Source organism: Meriones unguiculatus, chromosome 6 (assembly GCF_030254825.1).
Source record: "Meriones unguiculatus strain TT.TT164.6M chromosome 6, Bangor_MerUng_6.1, whole genome shotgun sequence".
Classification (NCBI taxonomy): Eukaryota; Metazoa; Chordata; class Mammalia; order Rodentia; family Muridae; genus Meriones; species Meriones unguiculatus.
Window position 1 is genome coordinate 15,743,009 of NC_083354.1, and position 21,584 is coordinate 15,764,592.

At 47.8% G+C, this 21,584-nt stretch overlaps 2 protein-coding genes across 3 annotated transcripts in view; both read right to left on the bottom strand.

Moving 5' to 3' along the window:
* Rab27a (RAB27A, member RAS oncogene family) overlaps nt 1-14,236 on the bottom strand; it is a 53,255-nt gene extending 39,019 nt beyond the window's left edge. The window contains exon 1 of one of the 2 annotated variants that reach the window (XM_060384773.1): nt 14,097-14,236. The gene's annotated coding sequence lies outside the window, so the exon portion shown is untranslated. The remainder of the gene's footprint in view (nt 1-14,096) is intronic. The other variant, XM_021637966.2, reaches the window with a different exon arrangement.
* A 3,391-nt stretch (nt 14,237-17,627) lies between these two features.
* Nucleotides 17,628-21,578, bottom strand: Pigbos1 (PIGB opposite strand 1). Its single transcript, XM_021637989.2, has 2 exons — nt 21,422-21,578; nt 17,628-17,957 (listed from the first exon to the last, which is right to left on the bottom strand). Exon 2 carries the CDS (start codon nt 17,891-17,893, stop codon nt 17,729-17,731), a length of 165 nt encoding a protein of 54 aa, XP_021493664.1. The 5' UTR covers nt 17,894-17,957; nt 21,422-21,578; the 3' UTR covers nt 17,628-17,728.
* Between the last annotated feature and the right edge of the window lie 6 nt (nt 21,579-21,584).

Below are 21,584 nucleotides of genomic sequence, written 5' to 3' on the forward strand. Positions count from 1 at the left end.
GGAAGTTTTGACTGCAGCAGGTTGGCAAGTACCATCGGACCAGTCCTCTGTGTGACTGAACAGAGCCCTGTGGGCTTACTTCCTAGCTGTCCCCTGTGGCTCAGGAGGCTGCTGGCATATCCACCCACTCTCCCAGTTTGCCAAAGACCATCAGCGAGGCACTGAAAGGCCCACAACCCTGGAAAACCGGGTTGCTGAACTGATCTTCTCAACCAAAGAAGACTACTATTTTGAAGGGTGCTGAAGACAATGTTTCCATAATTCCTCACACATATGCCAGCTGTACCAAGCGCAACCAGCTCTCAAGTAGGGTGATGAAGAGTGCCTAGCAACAGGCAGCATGCTCTCTGCACAGGGGCCTTCCTGGAAGCGGAGGAGGCGCTGGGTTTCCTTTCTCTCTTTCTGGCTTTGTATTTTTTGAGACAGGATCTCACCGCACAGCCTTGGCTGGCCCGGAACTTACTATGTAGAGCAGGCTCATCTCAAATTCACCAGCGTCAGCCTCTAAGTACTGGGATTTAAGGCTTGCACCCACCACACCCTACCAATGCTGGTTTCTTGTGAATTTTCCTCTGTGTCTGTCCTACACGATTTGTGTCAGGATTGAGACATAGTTTAAAATGTTAATAGTTGGGCCCCAGAGAGATGACTCCGAGGTTAACCACTGGCTGGGCTTGGCAGCAGCCAGCTTGACTGCTGGGCTGTGTCACCGGGACCCTGTTTCTAGTTTGTTTTTAGAGGGCATGGTGTCTCTCACTGACCTGCCGATTGAAGGTGTAACCAGCCAGCAAACCCATCTCTGTTTCCCAGTGCTTCGATTATAAGCACACCATCACACCTAGCTTTTGGTCATGGCCATCCCCACCCCCAGACAGGGTTTCTCTGTGTAGCACTGGCTGTCCTGGATTTGCTGGGTACATCAAGCTGGTGGACACAACCTCACAGAGATCCGACTGCCTCTGCCTGGCGGAGGGCTGGGATTACAGGTGTGTGCCAATGTCGCCCGGCCTAAACTCAGGTCCTTATGCTGGGGCAGTATTCGCTTTATGGGCTGAGCATGCCCCCAGCACTGCCTTTCAGGTATTTGCTGTAGGAACTGTTTCTAAACTTCCACGTGAATAGACATTAGCATGAACTCAAAAAGGCCACCAGACATCACAGCTGAAGTTGGTTTTCAATATGTGCCTTACTTTCCTCCTTCACTGGGCTGCCGAAGGATCGCTGCGTCAATCCCCTCTGAGAAATAAAGGCTCTTATCTCCGAGCACAAGAAACCTCATTTCTGACCTCAAAACTGAAGCAACTCACTACTCCATGGACGTTAACAGCAGCTAGCAGGAAGTTGCTCACCACGGAGCTCCCCACAGACACAAGGACAAAGTTGCCATAGGAAAAGTTACAAAACCGGGAGGAAGGGTGTAAATAACAGAAAAGATCACAAGTTACCCAAAACCAACACATGGCCTGGCAGTGGGCAAGGGCCAGCGGGTTGCAGAGGCAGCCGGGCACCAGAGACTTCTCCTGGCTACAGAAGCCATCTTCTGTTTGTTTTTCGTATTTCTTCTGCTGGTCTCCCCCCGTCAGCACCCAAGACCTGTGAGCACAGAACAGAGCACCACAAAACCTCAAGAAGCCTTGAGGATGGCCTGTGCCAACCGGCGGGGGCACACACCGCCCCAGACAGAATTTTCCCAAGTGCGGTCTGACATCCGTGGGCAGACGCTTCCGGGCCTCTGAGCCCCAGCCGGGGCCTCTGAATTAGGATGGCTTCTGGGGGACCCGGAGGACCCGCCTGGATCGCTAGACGGCCAGCGGCTCTCCGGTGCTGTGCTAGGAAGACCGCAGCAAGCCGAGCCGTGACTAGCTGAGAAGCCTGGGGGGTGGAGGCTGTGTTCAGCCTCCAGCAGCCCCAGGTCCCCGACTGTAAGACAGACTGAGCAGGATGAGTAGGCCAACAGAAGGCCAAGCAGGAGCTCCAAGCTCCAGCTCCTCACCCGCAGCGGGGCGCGCTCGGGTGATGGAGGGCTTTACAGCAACACTACCAGCACCTACCTCACGGGACACCGAAAGGAAAGCTGTGCCCCAGGGCCTCCTGTTTGACACCAGCCTGGCTAGATACAAGTAAACAAAGCAAAAAGTAATGAGCCCGCAGTTTTGTTTTGATTTTTGATTTTTTTCCGAGATGGGGTTTCTCTGCGTAACAAGCCCTGGCTGTCCCAGACTCGCTTCACCACGCCACCAGGGCCAGCTGAGCCAACAGTTTCTGAGGCGGTGTGTGCTGCCTCTGCCACGAAAAGCTTTCTTTCTGTCTTCTGAGTGGGGCGGGGAGATGGGCCCGCGGTCTCCGAGCCTTAGTTTACTGCCTCCCAGTAGAGGAGAACGTGACTGCGTCCCACACCTGGCTGGAAAGTATTTCAAGTAAGACCCGATCCCCTTGGGCTGGAGAAACAGTTCGGTGATTGAGAACTTTTGCTGTTTTGCAGAGGACTTGCGCTTGATTCCCAGCACCCAGGCCCGATGGCTTGCTTAATAAGCTAAGGCTTCCATTGCTGAGCTTCAGACCTGGGACAAGCAGCTGAGGTGCCTTTTAAATCCAGGTGGATTTGCCTTCCAGGTTCTCGCAGTACCCCTACCTACTGCAGGGCATGGCTAGCATACCCTGCCCTCTACCCTGACCTCTCCAGCCCAGGGGCGCGCGTCCCTTTTCTCAGAGGCTCTTCACTACATAAACCTTCGTTTATATATTTTAACTTGTCTTGGATCAGCTCATTTCACTGGCAAAAAGAATGATAGCATATCATCCATGTTAATGGGTCACCAGCTGCGGAAGCCAAGGTCACAGATTGGGCTCCCGACCCTCTGTAACTCCAGTCCTAGGGGATCCAGTGCTCTCTTCTGGCCTCCTTGGACACTGTACATATGTGGCACACATAACATATATGTAGGCCAAAACCACTAATACACGTTAAACAAACAAATAATAAAAAAAAGCTGATTCCCCAGATCTACCTCAAACCTAACAGATTACAACTGTCAAAGGAGCACAAATATGCTGCTTTTTGAGTAGTGTTTAAAGGAAAAAAAAAAAAAAAGCTCATGTGACTTAACATGGTCACCTGGTTCCTTGCAGCATAAAGCCCTGGGTAGTTTTGATTCTCTGTCCTTATGTAGAGTCAGCACTCACTGTAGCCTTCTCCATCCCTGTTTGCTTCCTGGGGAGGTGGGGGTGGGTTTTGTTGTTGTTTAAGAGAAATACCTGCACTTTTTTTTTTTTAAAGAGGCACACGGAGTTGGGGGTGGGGGTGTTGGAGCAATGGCTCAGTGGTTCAGAGCACTGGTTTCTCTTACTAAAGGACCTGGGCTCAATTCCCTGCACCCACATGGTAGCTCACAACCATCTCATCCATGTTAATGGGTCACCAGCTTCAGGATCCAATACCCTCTTCTGGCTTCCTCGGGCACGGGCTAACTTAAACATAAAAAATAAAATAAAATAAATCTAAAAAGAAAAAAAAAGGAATATAGTCTGCTTAACAGTTCCATTTTCTATGTACTAATAACCTGGTATTCTGGAATCAGTTTTTAAAATAAAGTTCGGAGGCTGGAGAGAGGCTTCGGTGGTTAAGCTCTTGTTGCTCTTGCAGAGGACCTAGGTTTGATTCTCAGCAGCGTTTGTAGGCTTACAACTACCTTACACCCTCCGAAGGCACCCTGCACACACGTGGCACCCAAACATACGTGCAGGTACTCACATGTAACCATCAAATGACTTACAATTTGTAAGAGAAAAAAGGAAGCAGGGTTCTCTAGCCACCTGTTTGCTTAGCCACCTGTTTATTATTAATTTAGCATTCGCCACCCTCTAGGTCACTAGTTCTCAACCTGTGGATCGAAACCCCTTGGGGCGTTGCGTACTAGATATTTATGATTCATAACAGTAACAAAATCACAGCTATGAAGTAGCGATGAGAATAATTTTACGGTTGGGGGTGACCGCAATGTGAGGGACTGTTTAAAGGGTCGCAGCATTAGGATGGTCGAGAACCAGGGGTCTAGGTATTTTCTAGGTAGTCAGCCACAGCAGTTCACAGAGAGCTCCTTAACTGGAAGAGACAGGCCACAAGCAAGATAAACATAAAATCATCTCAAACAGCGATAGCTATGGAGCTAGTCATGCGCTGACAGCACCAGGTAGGCAGAGCCAACTCTAACAGAAGGCCTCTGTGGACCGACAGAGAATTTACCATGAAGGATGTATAGAACCATCATGGCAGACACTGGAAGACTTCTGGACAGCTATCATGTAAATGAGGACCATAAGACGCTTGGTCATTTCAGAGAGCTTCAAGGAAGATGTCTTAGTGGTTAGTAAAATTCCATCTGAAAGTCACTCTCGGGGCTGGAAGGCAGCTCCATTGGAAGGCCTACCTTGCATGGAGTTCATTTTCCCGCAGACACAGTAGTAAAGGCAGGAGAACTGGAAATTCAAGGTCATCTTTAGTTATATAGGGATACAGTCTGGACTAGCTGATAGTCTGTCTCTAAATAAACAAATGCCACTTTCTTTGAGCAGTCAAACAACATAGTTTTGGACTGCCCACCGCACGGCTGGTGAAGAACTATCAGCCCAGAGACATTAAAAGAACTGTCCCTGCTGTCCATCACTGGGTAGCATGAGATCTAGCTCCAGACCTAGGACACTGAGGGAAAACCAAGCTGAGCACATGATTTCCAAGGCCCCTTCCAGTCAGATCTAAAGTTACACAATTCCATCAGCGTAACCAGTGAAGTTTCCTATCTGGAGGGGAAAATGGGCTGAAGAGTTAGAAGGCTTCCATTGCTGACCCTCGAATGCAGAAAAGCTCTCAGTAAGCAGAATCAGTGAGGGCACTGCCCGGTCTCGCTATGTTCTTGGCACAAAGCTCTAGGAGTCTGCTGGCAGTTCAGAGGCACAGACGACAGGTGAGCTGAGGCTGGAGGTGCCCACAGGTCCTTGTCACCATTTGTTTATATGCCCTTTTGTGGTCACACAAATAGACATTTTGGCCCAGCCTCTTGCTTGGCCACAAGGTCTACTCTTCTCACGAAGCCAGCCTGGTTCTCGGGGTTCGGAACCCCACTACACACACAGCAGCAGCAACCCTTGTAGGAATTAAAAACATATATGCACTGTCTTTGTCAGCATTCCGGTGCTGTGAGGAGACACTGTCCCCATGGCAACTCTTACAGAGGACAGCATTCAACTGGGGGCTGGTTTGCAGTTTCAGGGGCGTCTAGTCCATTATCACCATGGTGGGAAGCAAGGCAGCCACATGGCGCTGGAGCACTAGCTGAGAGTTAGTTACATCCTGATCCACAGACAGACAGACAGAGATAGAGAGAGAAAGCCTGGGCATCACTGGGCTCTTGAAACCTAAAGCCAGTGACACACTTCCTCCAACAAGGCCAGGCCTACTCCAAGCAAGTATGAGACTAGCCGGAGACAGTAAGAGACCCTGCCTCACCTCAGACAGACAGACAGACAGACAGAGACAGGCAAGCAATTGCTAAAATCCCCTGATGGGGTGGGGGTGGTGACCCCTCGTTGAAGGCTGATTATCAGTGACACGGAAAGTAAAAGCATCCCAACGATTCCCAGCAGGGTTGGGTCCTTCACTTTCAAGCATGTGGCCTGGGACACAGAGATGAGTCGGTCCCCTAAAAGACACAACAGTCTACTTTATGTTCTCATGCCGAGCAGCTAGGGCTAGTGAAGGCTTAGCCTGGTCTCTAATAAGAGAAGCAAAGGTCAGAACAACCAGCAGGTTGCTGGGCCACCCTGGATCCTTAACAGGCTCTTTCCAGGGGCTCTGCCACCCTCGCCCTGGCATCCGCTACTGTACAAGAAAGATGTGGAATGAAAATTAACACAAGACATAAAGAAGCCCTGCCCACAGCTATCGGTTAATAGTTTTAAAGTATTTTTCCGTATTTCTTCTATTGCAATATTTTAACATTTTTACGGAGGACCCAGGAAGTAGGTCAGTTGGTAAAGTGCTCGCCTGGCACACGTGAAACCCTGAGTTCACTCCCAATCACCACACACACACCAAGGATTTCTCAGGCCTGTGATCCCGGCGTTTGGCTGTGGGAGGCAGGAGCATCTGACACTGAAGGTCATCCATCGTGGCAAACTCAGGCCAGCCTGAGCTGCAGGAGGCCGTCTCCAACACACACAATTCTCAGGTAGCGCAAAGTTGCAGAAAGGGGGCTCACGTGTGCCAGGCGAGCACATCCTGAGCGGTGCCCCCAGCCAGGAGCAGGAGACTGCTATCTGCGCATCATCTGCAGATGAGCTGCACACCTCACCGCCCCTGGCTGCACCAGAACTGCAAGAATTGAAATGTTCTGTTACGTGTAAGCAGGTGATTGACACCTTGTCTTCGGCTCTGATGACACAAATACTTAGTAGATTAGTGCACAGCAACACCCAGAGGGCCCAACAGGCCTTCCCTCCCCCCCCCCCCCCCCGTGTGTTGGGACGAGCCTTGGCAAACAAGATACAACAGGCTCTTCTGTTTCTTGGCAACCAATTATATTAGCTTTGACCCGGCAGCTGGTAAGGCTTAATATGAATTAACCATCCAGGTCAGGAAAAATGACCAGGGGCTCTGAAATATGGTTTTCCTAGTGGCTGACAAAAACACATTCATTTTCGGAATTGTCTTCCTTCCTTCCTTCCTTCCTTCCTTCCTTCCTTCCTTCCTTCCTTCCTTCCATTAAAAAAATTTTTTTTTATTTTTTTTTCTTTATGTGTATGGATGTTTTGCATACATCTAAGTGACCCTGACTCAAAAGAAAAAAAAAAAAAAAGAAAAAAGTAATCATTTTTATTTGGTAAATTTTGAACCCATCCTCAAATTAGAATTTCATACAGGCACAGTAACACACACCGTAATCCTAGCAGAAGTCAGAAGCTCAAGGGTGTCCTCAGGCATACAGTGAGTTCGAGGCTAGCCTGGCATGCATGGTATCCAATTAGAGGACAGCAGAGAGAGAGGGGAGGGGAGGGGAGAGAGGAAATTCTCTTTTAGGGGAGGCACTCAATTTTAATTAATGATAAATAAACTCTGTTAATGGACCCCAATCATATAAGAAAAATAATGAGCATACCCTTGAGTCCCCACACTGGAAGACCCCAGCAAGCTACTTGCTCACTATTCCAGGCCCTCACTCCAGGACAGCAATTTCACTAAAAGCTTTTATCTTGGTTTCCAGTGTCTGCTCTCGGGGTAATCAGCTTAGGGGAAGCCAGATAATCAACTCCAACTTCCTGATGCCCAGGTGGAGGAACAAACACAGTCCAAGGAAATCTCCTGAGGCACAGAAAGGGAATGCTTATGAAGGGAAGAGCTACTTCCTCAAGAGCTAATCACGCTTCCCACAGGGGCAAAGGAGCTTTCTCCTCAGCGGCTCAGGCTTTAACCCGAATGCCCCATTCTGTCTTTCAGGAGCTATAAAACCTATGCTATTATATTTGGGAAATATGTTCTGTGTGTGTGTGTGTGTGTGTGTGTGCAACTACCACGTACATGTGTTAACATAATTCTTTCCTATTTCCTAGTGAATCTATAGGTAAGAGACATTCCAAGGTAAGTCTCAGTAACAAAGGAGGAAGATAAATTCAATTGAAAAATTCCACATATGGGCTGGAGAAACTGAGTGGCTAAGGGCCTGTACTATTCCTGAAGAGGACCTAAGTTCCCAGGACTCGGGTGGCTCACAACTGTCAGAAACCCCAGCTCCAGAGGATCTGACATCCTCTTCTGGCCTCTGTGGGCACGTGCATACACTCAAACAGATAGACAGACACACACACATGAATTTAAAAGAAAAAAATCAGCTGGGCGATGGTGGCGCACACCTTTGATGCCAGCACTCAGGAGGCAAAAGGCAGATTTCTGGGGTCAAGGCCAGCCTGGTGCACAAAGTGAGTTCTAGAACAGCCAGGACTATACAGAGAAACTGTGATTTGAAAAACAAAAACAAAAAAAATCTTTCTTGGGGGAGGGATGAGGTGTGGGGTACACACCTTTAATTCCCAGCATTTGGGAAGCAGAAGCAAGCAGATCTCAGAGTTTGAGGCCGGCCAACTGGTCTACAGAACAGCCAGGGCTATAAAGAAAAAAACATGGTTCCCTTCCCCCACCCTCCCACAGAAAAGTACAGTCAGGTGTGGTGGATCAATCCTAACACTTGGAGGCAGAAGCAAGCAATCTCTTTGAGTTTAAAGCCAGCCTGATCTACGTAGTGAGTTCAGGACAACCAGAGCTACATAGTAAGACCCTATCTCATGAAAGGAAAAAAAAAAAAATCACATAAAAGTCAGGTGTGAGCCAGGCATGGTGGCACACACCTGTAATCCCAGCATTCTGGGAGGCAGAGGCAGGCGGCTCTCTGTGAGTTCAAGCCTGGTCTACAAAGTGAGTCCAGGACAGCCAAAGCTATATAGAGAAACCCTGTCTCAATAAATAAATAAATAAAGTCAGGTGTGGCAGCATGCACCTTTAATCCCAGCAGAGGCAGGCAGATTTTTGTTCATCTAAGGCCAGCCTGGTCTACATAGTGAGTTTTAGGCCAGCCAATGCTACATGGTAAGATCCTGTCTCAAAACGAAACAAAACAAAACACAAAAGGCATTAATTAGGGCATAGCTGTGTGGCAGAGCACAAGGCCCTGAGTTTCAATCCCACAAAAGAGAGAGAGAGAGAGAGAGAGAGAGAGAGAGAGAGAGAGAAATACATAAAATTCTTTAACATACTATATAGACCGAATTACTTCAGTCTTCTGGGGAGTCTCCCAATTCCTCATTCAGTGGGAAGCCCCATTCATCGAATAAGGTGGTCTATAAAGATGCTTGCTGAGAAAGTATGGACTAGATCAGCAGTTTTCAACCCGTGGGTTGCAACCTCTTCGTGGGTCAAACAACCCTTTCACGGGGGTTGCCCAAGACAATGGGAAAACAGATATTTACATTACAATTCATAACAGTAGCAATATTGCAGTTGTGAAGTAGTAATACAAATAATTTTTTGGTTGGGAGTCAGTGTTAGGGTATAGATGGCCTGCTTCTGGGTTGCCTAGCAACCTATGATGTCATCATGTGTCACCCACCAGGTGTGTGGCAGGCACGGTTCAGCTGCGCATGCACAGGCTATAAAATTACCAACCCACCACTTTGTCTCTTACCTCCTCTCTCACTCTCCTCTCTTGCTCTCTCCACCTTGCTGTCTTTCCTGGGGTCCCTCACCATGTCTCTCTCTTTCCTTTTCCTCCCTATTTCTCCACCTCCATCCAATAAATCTCTTTCATATAATATCTGTTGTGGGCATGCCATCATTTTAAAATAAATACTAACAGTCACCACGACGTGGGGAACTGTATTAAAGGGTCATGGCGTTAGGAAGGTTGAGGACCAAGGGACTAGGGCCCACTCAGCTAGTCTTGTACTTGGTTTTGTCTCTGACTCCTTACAACATGAAACTGAAAATGAGCCAGAGTGGTACTCTGTCCCCGGCTGTTAGGACCACATCCTGGAAGGGCTAGGGGAGTGGTTCAGCGAATGGAAGAGCACTTCCCTAGCACATGCCAGGCCCTGGAGTTCAAGCCCCAAGAATGAAAGAGTGCAGTCATGGAAATGGGCCAGTACACAGAAAACGCCTGACAACCAGGAGCTACATAATTAAACTACCACTTGGCCATTTCTGTTAGAAGCCACAGGAAGATCCGTTTGCTACAGTGCAAAATGTTCACGAAGAAATTAATTTCCATTTCCTTCAATTTCCAAGAATGCCACTCTTGCCCTAAACTAACATAAGGCAGAGATAGATCAGCTACTAAACAGCCCTGCCCAGTTTTCTCGGTGCCAGGGCAGAGGGCTGCCTGCTGCCACCATCACAGGGAAGGGTGGCAGGGAAGAAACAGCAGAGCCATTCCCACTGCTCAGCCTTCCAGCCCTTGTAAGCTCGTTCTGCAGGCTGGCCTAGAACTCTCTCAGCAGCCAAGGACAGCCTTGAACTTCTGATCCTCCTGCCTCGATGCCAGCAGAGGTATCAGGGCTGCTGGAACTGGAATTACAGGGCAGTTGTGAGCAATCATGTGGCACTGGGAATTGAACCTGGGTCCTCTGGATGCTCCTAACTGCTGAACCATTTCTCTGGCCCCTTTCTAATAAGTTAATATTAGTGCTGGACACCACAGTGGAGAGACTGATCCCTGGCTTTGTGGTGTGTGCACATCTGTGGTGATAGCAGCACTGAAAAGGGAAAGCGGAGCGGTAGGGGGGGCAGGCAGGAAAAAGTGGGTGCTATTTCAAATGGGGTGTGAGAGGAGGTCCTCTCTAAGAAAAAAGAGAACAAGATGTTTACCAGTGAACAGCAAGTACAGGGGTCCTGAGCCATGGACCCCAAAGCAAGCAAAAGAAAGCCACAGTATCTCAGGTTTTCATGAGCCACAATGAGAACTGAATTTTTTTCTCTCTCTCTTTCTTTCTTCCTTCTCTTCTTCTTCATCATCCCTTCTTCTCTTTCTCCTTTTCTCTTCTTTTCTTTCTCCTTCTTCCTTCCTCTTCCTCTTCTTCCTCCTTCTTTTTTCCTTTTTTTTTGAAATGGGGTTTCTGTAGCCCTGGCTATCCTGGAACTCTGTCAACCAGGCTAGCCTTGAACTCCCAGAGATTCGCCTGCCTCTGCCTCTGAATCCAAGTGTGTGTCAGCACTGCCCATTGAGAAATTTGTTTCTCATTCTGGCTTAAAAATAGAGGTCTGAGCAGAGTAAGTGTATGTGTATGTGTGTATGTATGTATGTGTGTGTATATATATGTATATATATATGTATATGGGTGATCATATGTTTGTGTATGTTTATATGTATATGTATATAGGAGATTTCTGTGTTGGGGGAAGATTACAGAAACATAAGAACAAGGCTGGAAGTGCTTTGAGAGGCTTTGGCAGCAACACAGCTAGAGAAGATAGTAGGAATGGGTGGAAACATAGAAATGGTTATCATATCACATGTGAACATGGCCAGGTGTAGCAGGGCACACATGTAATCCCATTCAGGAGGCTGGGGCCTAGGCTACACGAGGGGTTTCAAGCTATTCTAGGATACATAATAAAGCCTTGTTTCAACTATTACCCCTCCCCCCAAAAAATGTGTAGATAAGATAGCTCAGTGGTTACCACCACGCTGCACAACCTGAGTTAAATTCCCAGGATTCACACGATGGAAGGAGAAAACTGACCCTTGTAAGTTGTTCTCTGGCCTCTCATACATATCATAGCACTCACAAATGATAAATAAATGTAATATTTTTTAAAGACTTATTTTTATTTCATGTGTATCCGTATATGCACCATGTGTGTGCAGTGCTTATGGAGGCCAGAGGAGGGCATCCGGCCCCCTGGAACAGGAATTGCTAACAGTTAGTGAGCTGCCCTGTGGGCACTGGGAACTAAACCCTCTGCAAAAGCAGCAGGCCAGGCACTCTTAGCCACTAAACCATCGCATTCCACAAATGTAACGTTAACAGAGCTTATTTATTTATTTTTAATTATGTGTGTGTGTGTGTGTGTGTGTGTCTGTCTGTCTGTCTGTCTGTCTGTCTGCATTTGGTTTTGTGCACATGAGTGCAATATTGCCAGAAGAGGGCACTGGACTCTCTAGAGCTGGAGTTACAAGCTGTTGTGAGCTGTCTGATGTGGGTGCTGGGAATCAAACTTGGAACCTCAGGATGAGCAATGTGTACTCTAAATCACTGAGCCACTTTTCTATCCATTTAAGACATTTTTAAACAAACAACAACAAAATTATAGTTATAGTCAAGGTAGAATCAAAAACATTTGCTCAGGTTGGACAAGAGGCGTAGAAAAAAGAGAGCCGAGGGTGATTCTGGACTGTTTGGCCTGAGCTTCTACAGAGCGCCATTTCTACCCACTAAGACTGGAAAAGCAGGCATCAGGAGAGGAGGTTACAAGCCTCCTTCCCCAAGACACCTGCCCTCTTCAAAGTGCCTACAACTGTCCTAAAGCCAAGGCAACAGCACTGAGACCTTAAATTCCACACAGAGGCGCAGGAGCTCTGCACAGCCCAAAGCAAGTTTAAGAAGGGCAAAGCTGGAGGCCGGCATGCCCTGACTTCACAATTCCATGGGTTCAATACTCTGGACAGGGTGCCACCACTGTGGAAACAGGACTACAGAGCCACATTTATAATGGATTTCTCTTCAACAGAGGTGCCAGTATCATTCAAAGTGTCAAAACAGTCTGCTAGACAAACAACAATGGGAAAATATCCAAACTTGAAGAGATAAAGCTAGGCCCCCTATCCCTACCCACATCACACACAACATTAACTTAAAATAGATCGAAGAATGAAATGGAGCAGTCAAAGCTGTGAAACTCTTGGCTGTACAAAAACAACCAACCAACCAAACGTAAGCTCAAATCTTCACGGCCTCAAACAAGCAACTTGCTAGCATGGTGGCACACACCTGTAATCCCGGCACGTCTTAGGTTCGGCAGGATTGCCACCATTTCAAGGCCAGTGTGGGCTAGAGACCTTGTCTCATGAAATCAAAAGCAAAACAATGGCTGTCGAAATAGGGCAGTTGGGAAAATACGAGCAGGAAGATCTGACTTGGGACCCCCAACACGCACATTGGGGTGCAAAGGGGCAGGTGTGGAACCCTAATGCTTGGGGATGGGAATGGACAATCCCTGGGACTTACTGGCCAACCAGTCCAGACAAGGAACTCTAAGTTCAGTGAGAAACCAGTCTCAACAAAAGTAAGGTGGCCAGGCCTTTAATCCCAGCACCCGGAAGGCAAAATCGGGTGGAGCTCTGTGAGTTCAAGATTAGCTTGGTCTACAGAGTGATTCCAGGCCAGCCAGAGTTACATATTGAGTAGTGAGATTCCCCCAATCTCAAAACTAAAAAGACAGATTTAAATATATATGTGTGTGTGTGTGGTTATATGTCATATATAATACAATATATAACATACATATGTGTTTATATATTTCTATATATCAAATATATAATTAAACTTGGTGGAAGTGAAGGAAGAAGATACTCAACATCAACTTCTGTCCTCCACACACATGTATGGGCCTGCACCCACACACATGCATACATTCTACACACACGCACAGACAAGTCAGAAATAAACAAAAAATTAAGATGGTTATGGAAAGGAAGCAGAGATGGGGGGGAGAGACCAAGGTAAAATAAGAAAGCAGTTTTCTTGCAGGTGTGTTCAGCATTGCTGTATGCCTTTTCTTTATTTATTTTTAGTTCCTTTCCGTTTTTTGTTTTTTTTTTTTTTTTTTGTTGTTGTTTTTTTTTTTTTTTTTAAACCCCGGGCTGGCCTCAAGCTGGCTTTGTAGCAAAGGTTGACCTTGAACCCTGGACCCTTCCTTCCCTGTCTACCTCCTAAATGCAGGGATTACCTTCCCCATGCTGTTTTCACTCAGCAGAAAGCTTTAAAGACAGGATTACCAGATGCCTCCTGCCTCCCTCACCCAGCTGGGTTGAACAGCTAACGCAGAACAGCTGTTAGCCCTTGGGTTGGAAAGAGAAGCCTGTGCAGAAGACTCCGGAGAACAGCGGTACGCAAAGGGGCGGTTGAGACACCTCAAGGTCTCCTACGTTTCAGACCCGGCTTTCCAAATCGGCCCCCAGCTCCTGGGCCAGAGACCCGACCTTGGCAAAGCGACCAAAACGTGTCAGCGCATCACTTCTACCTCCGGTAGGGTGTCTCTAAGACCTGGCTGACCGGCTGGGTTCTCCGAATGACAGGGAAAGGGAGAGCCTCTTCTCTCCTGCAAGCAGTGGGGCCCTAAAGACTTTAAAGTCAGAACCCAAGCGAGGGAAGAAGAGGGGGTGGGGTGGGCGTACCCCGCCTCCCCCTCGGGATGGGAACTTTGGCACCTAGATACCACCGGGGTAACCTTGGACCCCCAGACTCCAAGGGAGCCAGCATCCCATCCGAGGATCCGCTATCCCCTGCTCCGGGGCAGGCTCCAGCAGCCTGCAGCGTCCGGGACGCGGCGCGCTCACCCCGTGCGGTGCTCTGTCCGGCGCCTGCCTCCCTGCAGTGCTAGATTTGCACGGCGCTGCGTCCCCGCGGTGCTCTGTCCCTCAGGCGCTGCCTTCCAGACGGAGCTCGGGACCCCAAGCTGCTCGCCTTTTTTGGGCGCTTGGCGGTATTTTCCGTCCGGCCCCACATCACTTCCCGTTGAGGAGAGCGCGGTGAGGGCGGGCCCTGCGCGGCCTCCACCCCCGCCTCCTGTCACCTGCCTGCAGGCCCCCGGCCGCAGAAACCACCGCTCTCCTCTCCTCGCTCGGCCAGGAACAGGTTTCCTCGCCCTGTTCCGTGAGGCGCGGGAACCGCAGCGGGCGGTTTTCGCGGAGATCAAGAGCGCCATTCACAAAAAGGTCAACCTGCCCCAGGATTCGGGCGGGCGCGCTGAGGGAGGTCAGGCGTGCCCTGCCCTGGTGACTCCAAAGGTCTGTCCTAAAAGCAAGCCTTTTCCTGGCCGTACGTCCTCGCCGGGGACAGCCTGGGCATGGCCTGCTGGCGTTCCTGGCCACGACAGTAAGAGAATGAGAAATACTGTGAGATTTGGGCAGGAGAAAATACACAGCGTTCTGGGAAGCAATGGCTAGCGAAGTCTACATGCACACAGTCTAATTCGGATTACAGTCACCTGATGTCCTAAAAAGACAGAAAACTGTTAGGGCAGTTATTACACGGTTAGAAGGAAGTTACGGGGTGGCACAACATAAAAGACCCGCCAGGATGCGGAGCATTCTGTGAACCTCTGATGCCTCCTAGCGGCCTCCTCTGGATGCCCAGGGTTTCCTGCGAGCTGTCTGGGCATGGATGACTTTACTAGCTAAATCCACCCAAAGGTGCTTTCAACACCAGCCTTGTTCCTTCAGAATCCCACTTCCAAGACAACAAGCAAAATGCTGGGAAGCCCGAGTTCGGCTCCCATCCATGCAGCTTTGCCCCCCACCTGCCCACCCACTCACCCCTCCGGGCTGCAGCATCACAGTGCAGTCAGTTCCTCAACTATGGCCAAGGGGCTTTCTGCAGATAACAGCTACTGGAGCCACCCCCGCTTCCATAAGCGTGCCCGGTAAACTCACGGGGCTCACCAAGCTGGACCTGAACAGAATCTTCTATCGCCTCCTCTCTGTCTGGGGTGAATGGAACAGCATCCCCAGGAAGAGTAAGGCAACCATCTTCAGGCACTAGCTCGGAAGGAGCTACCACCTTTCAATACCACGACTCTAGGGACCAAGCTTCCCACACATAAGCCTGTGGGGTTAAAGCGGTATATGAACCGTATTCGAGGACAGCAGAGTGAATGCTAATGGTTGGCATGGTCCAGGTGGAACACACGCCTTCAGCCTTCCCCACGTCTGCAGCCAAGCAGGGCCTTGACTCGGGAGTTCACAGACAGATGGCCTTTTGTCATCTGTGGAGGCTTGGATGCCAAGCTTAAAAACAGTGGACTACGTGAACTGCTCCCCACCCCAGAACTTACTTGTACAACAAATGCTTAAGTAGGAGACTCCAGAAACACCCAGTATCTCAATAAGGAACTAAGGATGCCCTTGGTAGAAAGACACAATGGAAGATGCCTGGCTCCCAGCCACGGGGAGCCGGGGTACGTGTGAGGGAGGCTCACACAGGAGCACCAGTTGATCCCAGGCTCTGAGGCCAGCTTGGACAGCACAGTGGGACTCTGTCTCCACAAAATAAACAAACCTTGAACGTATAAAAAATAACACCAAATCAAAGAAACTGATGTGTATATGAAAGAGGGAAGATGAACTATTCCATCATGAAAAAGGGGAAGATGGGCCTAGAAGCAAAACAGAGGAGCCCAGGCTGGCTTCCACCTTCCTATGTAGCTGAGGATGACCTTGAGCTCCTGATCCTCCTGCTTCCACCTGAGTGCTGGGATACACACCCCGGATAGGGGGTGCTGGGCACGAAACCCAGGGCATCACCCACTGTCCTGAGACTCAACTATGCATCTAGTTCCAAGAGCCCACGTCTCTGCCTGGCCTGAGATCATGTGGCATGCTCTAAACCAACAAACAATGAAAAAAATGTGCCATTGCCATAGCCGAACAGAAACTTGCAACTCCATGTCCTGCTTAGTCAGTCTGTCTGTCATGCATGAGCCTGGGTCCCAGAACAAAAACATACACACACCAGAATTCCAGCATACCTAGAGCCTCTGTCAAGTAGAATCTTGGTATCTGCATTACAATTTTCAAACTAGCTATGGTGGTACAAAATTCAATCCCAGAACTGTGAAGGCTGAAGCAGGGTAACAAGTTTGAAGCCGGCTTGAACTGCATTGTAAGTTTAAGGCCATCCTGGATTACATGACAAGGAAAAAAAAAAAATTAAAAAGAGCCAACCCTGATAGCACAGGCTTGTGGCTCCAGCTACTCTTGAGACTAAAGAAGGATAAACATACTGGGGCTGGAGAGATGGTTAAGAACACTGGCTGTTTTGCCAAAGGCCCTGAGTTCAATTCCCAGCAATCACATGATGGCTCACAAGCATCTGTAATGAGATCTGCTGCCCTCTTCTGGGTGTGCAGGCCTACATGCAGGCAGAACACTGTATACACAATAAGAAAAATCTTTTAAAATGGTTAAAAACAAGTTCAAGGCCTATCTAGGCTACTGTATGAATTCAATGTGAGCCTGAGCAACTCCGTGACACTTAAACCGATAAAGTGGGGGCTCAACAGTTGGCCCTGTGGTTCAGAGCACTTGCTAATCTTTCAGAGGATGGAGCACCCACATGGCAGCTCGCAGACATCTCTAACTCCAGGGGATCAGAGCTCCTCCTCTGCCCTTCACAGACACCAAACATACACAGGGCACCGTACAGCAAACACTTAGACATATAAAATTTAAAATAAACAAAGCCTTTAAAGATTCTAGGAAGTAAAAAGAAGGCCATGGGACTATAGTTATAGACGGTTGTGAGCCACCAACTGGGTGCTGAGAATTGAACTCAGAACCTCTGAAAGAAGAGCCAGTGCTCTTAACTTCTGAGCCATCCATCGCTCCCGTCCAGAAAAGGGGAATCTTAAAAGCTTAAAAGGGGAATCTTAACACACACTAAACTGTTAAACACAGTAAATTAATCTACACAGTAGGAAATCGGTGTCCTGTCCTGATAAGAAGACATAATAGCAAATAAACAAGTGGACCTTAAGGTGGAGCATCTCAGGGCTGGAGAGATGGCTCGGCATGAAAAAGCACATGTTGCCCTTGCAAAGGACCAGGACTCAGTTCTTAGGGCGCCCATGGCAGCTCACAACCATCTGTAGCTCCAGCTCTAGGAGACAGCTGTGGCCCTCACAGGCACCTTCACTCACATGTACATAACCCACAAGAAGCATACACAGTTATATATAACTAAATGAAGCATCTTATTTGAGCTAGATGTGGTGGCTGGATTGCATGTTTGAGGCCAGCCTGGGCTACATAGTGAATCCTTGCCTGCCTCGAAACAAACCAATAAAGAATACTTTTTTAAAATAACTTAAATCCATTACCCATTATTTATTTATTTAAAATATGCCTAAGTGTTTACTACATTATTAGTCCATAAGCTGTAAGCAATGCCTACAATTTCAGTTCATACAGAATTAGCTCCTCTTTTCTTCTGGTTCTTGCAACAATTTCACCTTTTCTTTTAGTTCCTTCTGATCTCTGGAATATTGTTCAAATATTGGCTGATAAATGTATACTCCTCCAGCAATTCCAAGGACGACAGCAAAAACCAGTTGTGGAAGGGTCAATCTCCCGAACATTGCTGTGGCGAGTAGCACACAATCTCAGGCTAGCTGTGCTCCACCGCAGTGAATCTCTTCAGATCTGTTTCCAAAGAAAAAGGGACCACTTAGAGCAGCAGCCTTAAAAAGAGAAGGTTTTATTTTAATTATGGGGTTAGGGGAAGGGGTGTGCAGCTGAGCAGAAAGTGTCAGAGGCCCTGGAGCAGACACTACAGGCAGCTGTAAGCTCCACAGGTGCTGGGAACTGAATTCGGGTCCTCTGGAAGGGCAGTACTCACTCCCTGGGCCATGTCCCCAGCCCCACACTGCCCTTTAAAAGACATTACTATTTTGCTCTGGTGTGAATATTTTTGTAATATCTGAGAACCACTGATAAATACAAATACCCAGTGACTGCAGGATAGCATATAGGCTTACCATGGAAGATGTTCTAAAATTTCAATTTAGTTGCCAATAGTTAAAATCGTATTTGATATTAAAATCTGTATTTCTTCCAGATGGTAGCACATGCCCATGTTCCCAGCACTTGGGTGCAGGCAAGAGGATCAGGAACTCAATGTCACCCTTTGGCTACACTGCCAGTTTGAGGCCAGTCTGGATTCCATTATAGGTCTCAAACAAAAAGCAAAACAAATCAACAAAAACCTTAAAAAGGAACCTGCAGGGAATGAAAATTAGAGGGTGGTTAGTAAAGCCAAATCCTCTTCTAATACAGAGAGTTCCCAGTGAGCTGTTTTGCTTTCTCTACTTGCCTGTTTGTTCTGGTTCTCTGAGATAGGCAGACTGCTCTAGGGATTACAATTCTGCCCTCACCCCTCAAATGCTAGGATGACAGGCTCATGCCACTGGTATAGCTGTTAGTCTTCTCAGTGTGTTTAAACTTTTAAGTGGCAAAAGGGGGCTGGAGAGGTGACTCAGCAGTTAACAGCACTGTCTGCTCTTCCAGAGGTCCTGAATTCTATTCCCAGCAACTGCATGACGGCTCCTAACCACCTATAATGAGATCTGGTGCCTTCTTCTGGCCTGCTGGCTCACATGCAGGCAGAATACTGTCCAAATAGTAAATAAATTAAAATAAATAAATAAATAAAATGGCAAACTACCAACTACTCCAAAAGATGGCCCAAACGAAGGCAGAAGTGATTGTCTTGGTTTAAATCTTATCTAAAGAACAGTGGAGGGAACAAGTGACTTCATTGTTCCCCTGCCAACAGTCATAATTTTCTTATGTGTGTGTGAGGGTATGCGCACACAAACACTGACTCAGATTCCCTGGAACTGGAATTGCACAGTTGTGAGCTGCCATGTGGGTGCTGGAAATTGGACCTGGGTCCTCTGGAGAGCAGTCAGTGCTCTTAACCACTGAGCAATCCCTCAGCCCCAGTATTCACAATTTTTTAAGCAAGCTTAAAATGTGAGGCTATAAAATTTTATTGAGCCAGGAGTGGTGGTGCATGTCTTCAGTTCCCAGCACTATGGGGGACATAGGCAGGCAGAGCTATGAGTTTGAGGGCAGCCTGGTCTACAGAGTTCCAAGCCAGCCAACTATACGTGGTAATACTCTTATCTCAAAAAAAATTTTGTTGTTGTTGTTGAGTTTTGATACTTAGGTGGCATCAATTTTAAATTATCTGCATGCCTTTTTTTGGGAAAAATAGAATGGAGATTTTGCTTATAGTTCCAACAGTAATAGTGAAAACTCACAAATAAATACTGCTGCTTGTCATCTACCTCAGCATCTGGGGTCAGATGTCAGTGAATGAGGAAAGCATGAGGATTCTTTAGTTTTGTTTTGGTTTTTCATTTTTGTTTTTCAAGACAGGGTTTCTCTGTGTAGCCCTGGCTGTCCTGGACTTACTCTGTAGACCAAGCTGGACTCAAACTCAGAGATCTGCCTGCCTCTGCCTCTCGAGTGCTGGGATTACAAGCTTACTCCATCAAGCCTGGCTTCGGATTCTTTTTTTTAATTAATTACAGGTTATTTATTTTGTATCCCAGCTGTAGCCTCCTCTCTCATTCCCTCCCAATCCCATCCTCCCTCCCTCATCTCCTCCCTGCCCCTCTCTAAGTCCACTGACAGGGGAGGTCCTCCTCCCCTTCCATCTGACCCTAGTTTATCAGATCTCATCAGGACTGGCTGCATTGTCTTCCTCTGTGGCCTAGCAAGGCTGCTCCTACCTGGGGGGAGGTCAAAGAGCCAGCCACTGAGTTCATGTCAGAGACAGTCCCTGCTGACTTCGGATTCTTAATCCAGGTCCCAGGTCACAAAAATCAGCAGCAGCTGCCTGTACTGTAAACTAACTTGCCCTTAACAGTTTCTAAGCATAATTTAAACTCCCCAGGGAGAGGAAAGCGTGGTTTCTTCTAGATTATACAGCTGACCACACAAATGACTAGTTTACCAATCTTGCTTTGGTTCAATGATTAAATTTAAAAACCAAAAGCCACCTGAAACTATTTCTCATATCGAGTTTTGTTGTTTTGTTTTTTAAATCTGAGTCTTTTGAATCCCAGTTTGTTCAGATGGATTTTTTTTTTTCATGAACTGAAGTTCCCAAGACAAAAATGAAACATGTTTGCTAAACATTCTAAAACAGCAAGTTGACTAATTAGAACTATTTAGAGCCTGAATGTTCCAGGCTCCAAGCCAAATTTACCATGGGCTTATCTTTAGGCCCCTTACTTGTCATTTTTTTTAAAACTCATTTATCTGTGACCAAACGTCTTCATAACTATCAGGGAAAATCCTGGGATGCAGTAACAGGGCCCTTCCTTCCGTCAACCCAAAAGCTACGACTGTAAACAGACGGCATCTGAGGCCCGAAGCACAGACTTCTCCCGATTTTATTGCAGCCCATCTACTTGATGTTTCCACCAACGCACTCTTCAAAGATTTAGTTACGTGTATGAGTGTTCGTTTTCATGCATCTGCAATGGCATGCATGGCCCTCGGGGACACGGAGCCAGTATGTGGCCACTGGGAATAAAACCAGAATATTCTGCAAGTGCAGTCGGTACTTTTAACTGCGGAGCCATTTTCCCATCCCCACCAACTAATTTTTTTTTTTAATACCTCTATTGTTGGCATGGTGGCAAACGCCTTTGATGCCAGATCTCTGCACTCTGGAGGCAGAGACAGGAGTTTGAGGCCAGTCTGGTCTACAGAGCGAGCTCCGGCCAGCCAGGGTTAAGTAGTGAGGTCCTGTCGCAAAGATAAATAAATGAGGCAGAGTGTGGTGGTTCATGCATTAAATCCCAGAACTCATGAGACAGGAGGAGCGAGGCCAGCCTAATCTGCACTGTGAGCTCGACTAAAGAAAATCAATAAACTGCTGAGAAAGTAGATAATTAGGGATGGAGAACTCCTTGGGGTGGTGACAAACGGATTACTGATACAAATTCATTTCATTTATAACTTTTCCCTGTCACTGTGGGAACCGAGTAAAACTGTCCCCACGCGAGGGGGATGTGGGGGTCATATGGGGGTCACAGTGGTCACCCGGAAGCCGGTTCTCAGCGCCGCACTGCCTCCCTCCGCTCGGTTACCTCTGGGCGCCTTCTCGGCGGGCACTGTGCGAGTTGTCAGGCGCAGGAAAGCATCCAGTTTTTACTCTTCTTTCCCAGCCCTGAAATCCAGTCAAGAAGCGGGGCTACAGCGTCACCGGGAGACTCAGCCGCTTCCGGCACCACTTCCGGCTGTGGTAGCGCC

Excerpts from the sequence above, each read along its gene's own strand:
- Pigbos1 (XM_021637989.2), bottom strand. The coding sequence starts at position 17,893 with ATGTTCGGGAGATTGACCCTTCCACAACTGGTTTTTGCTGTCGTCCTT.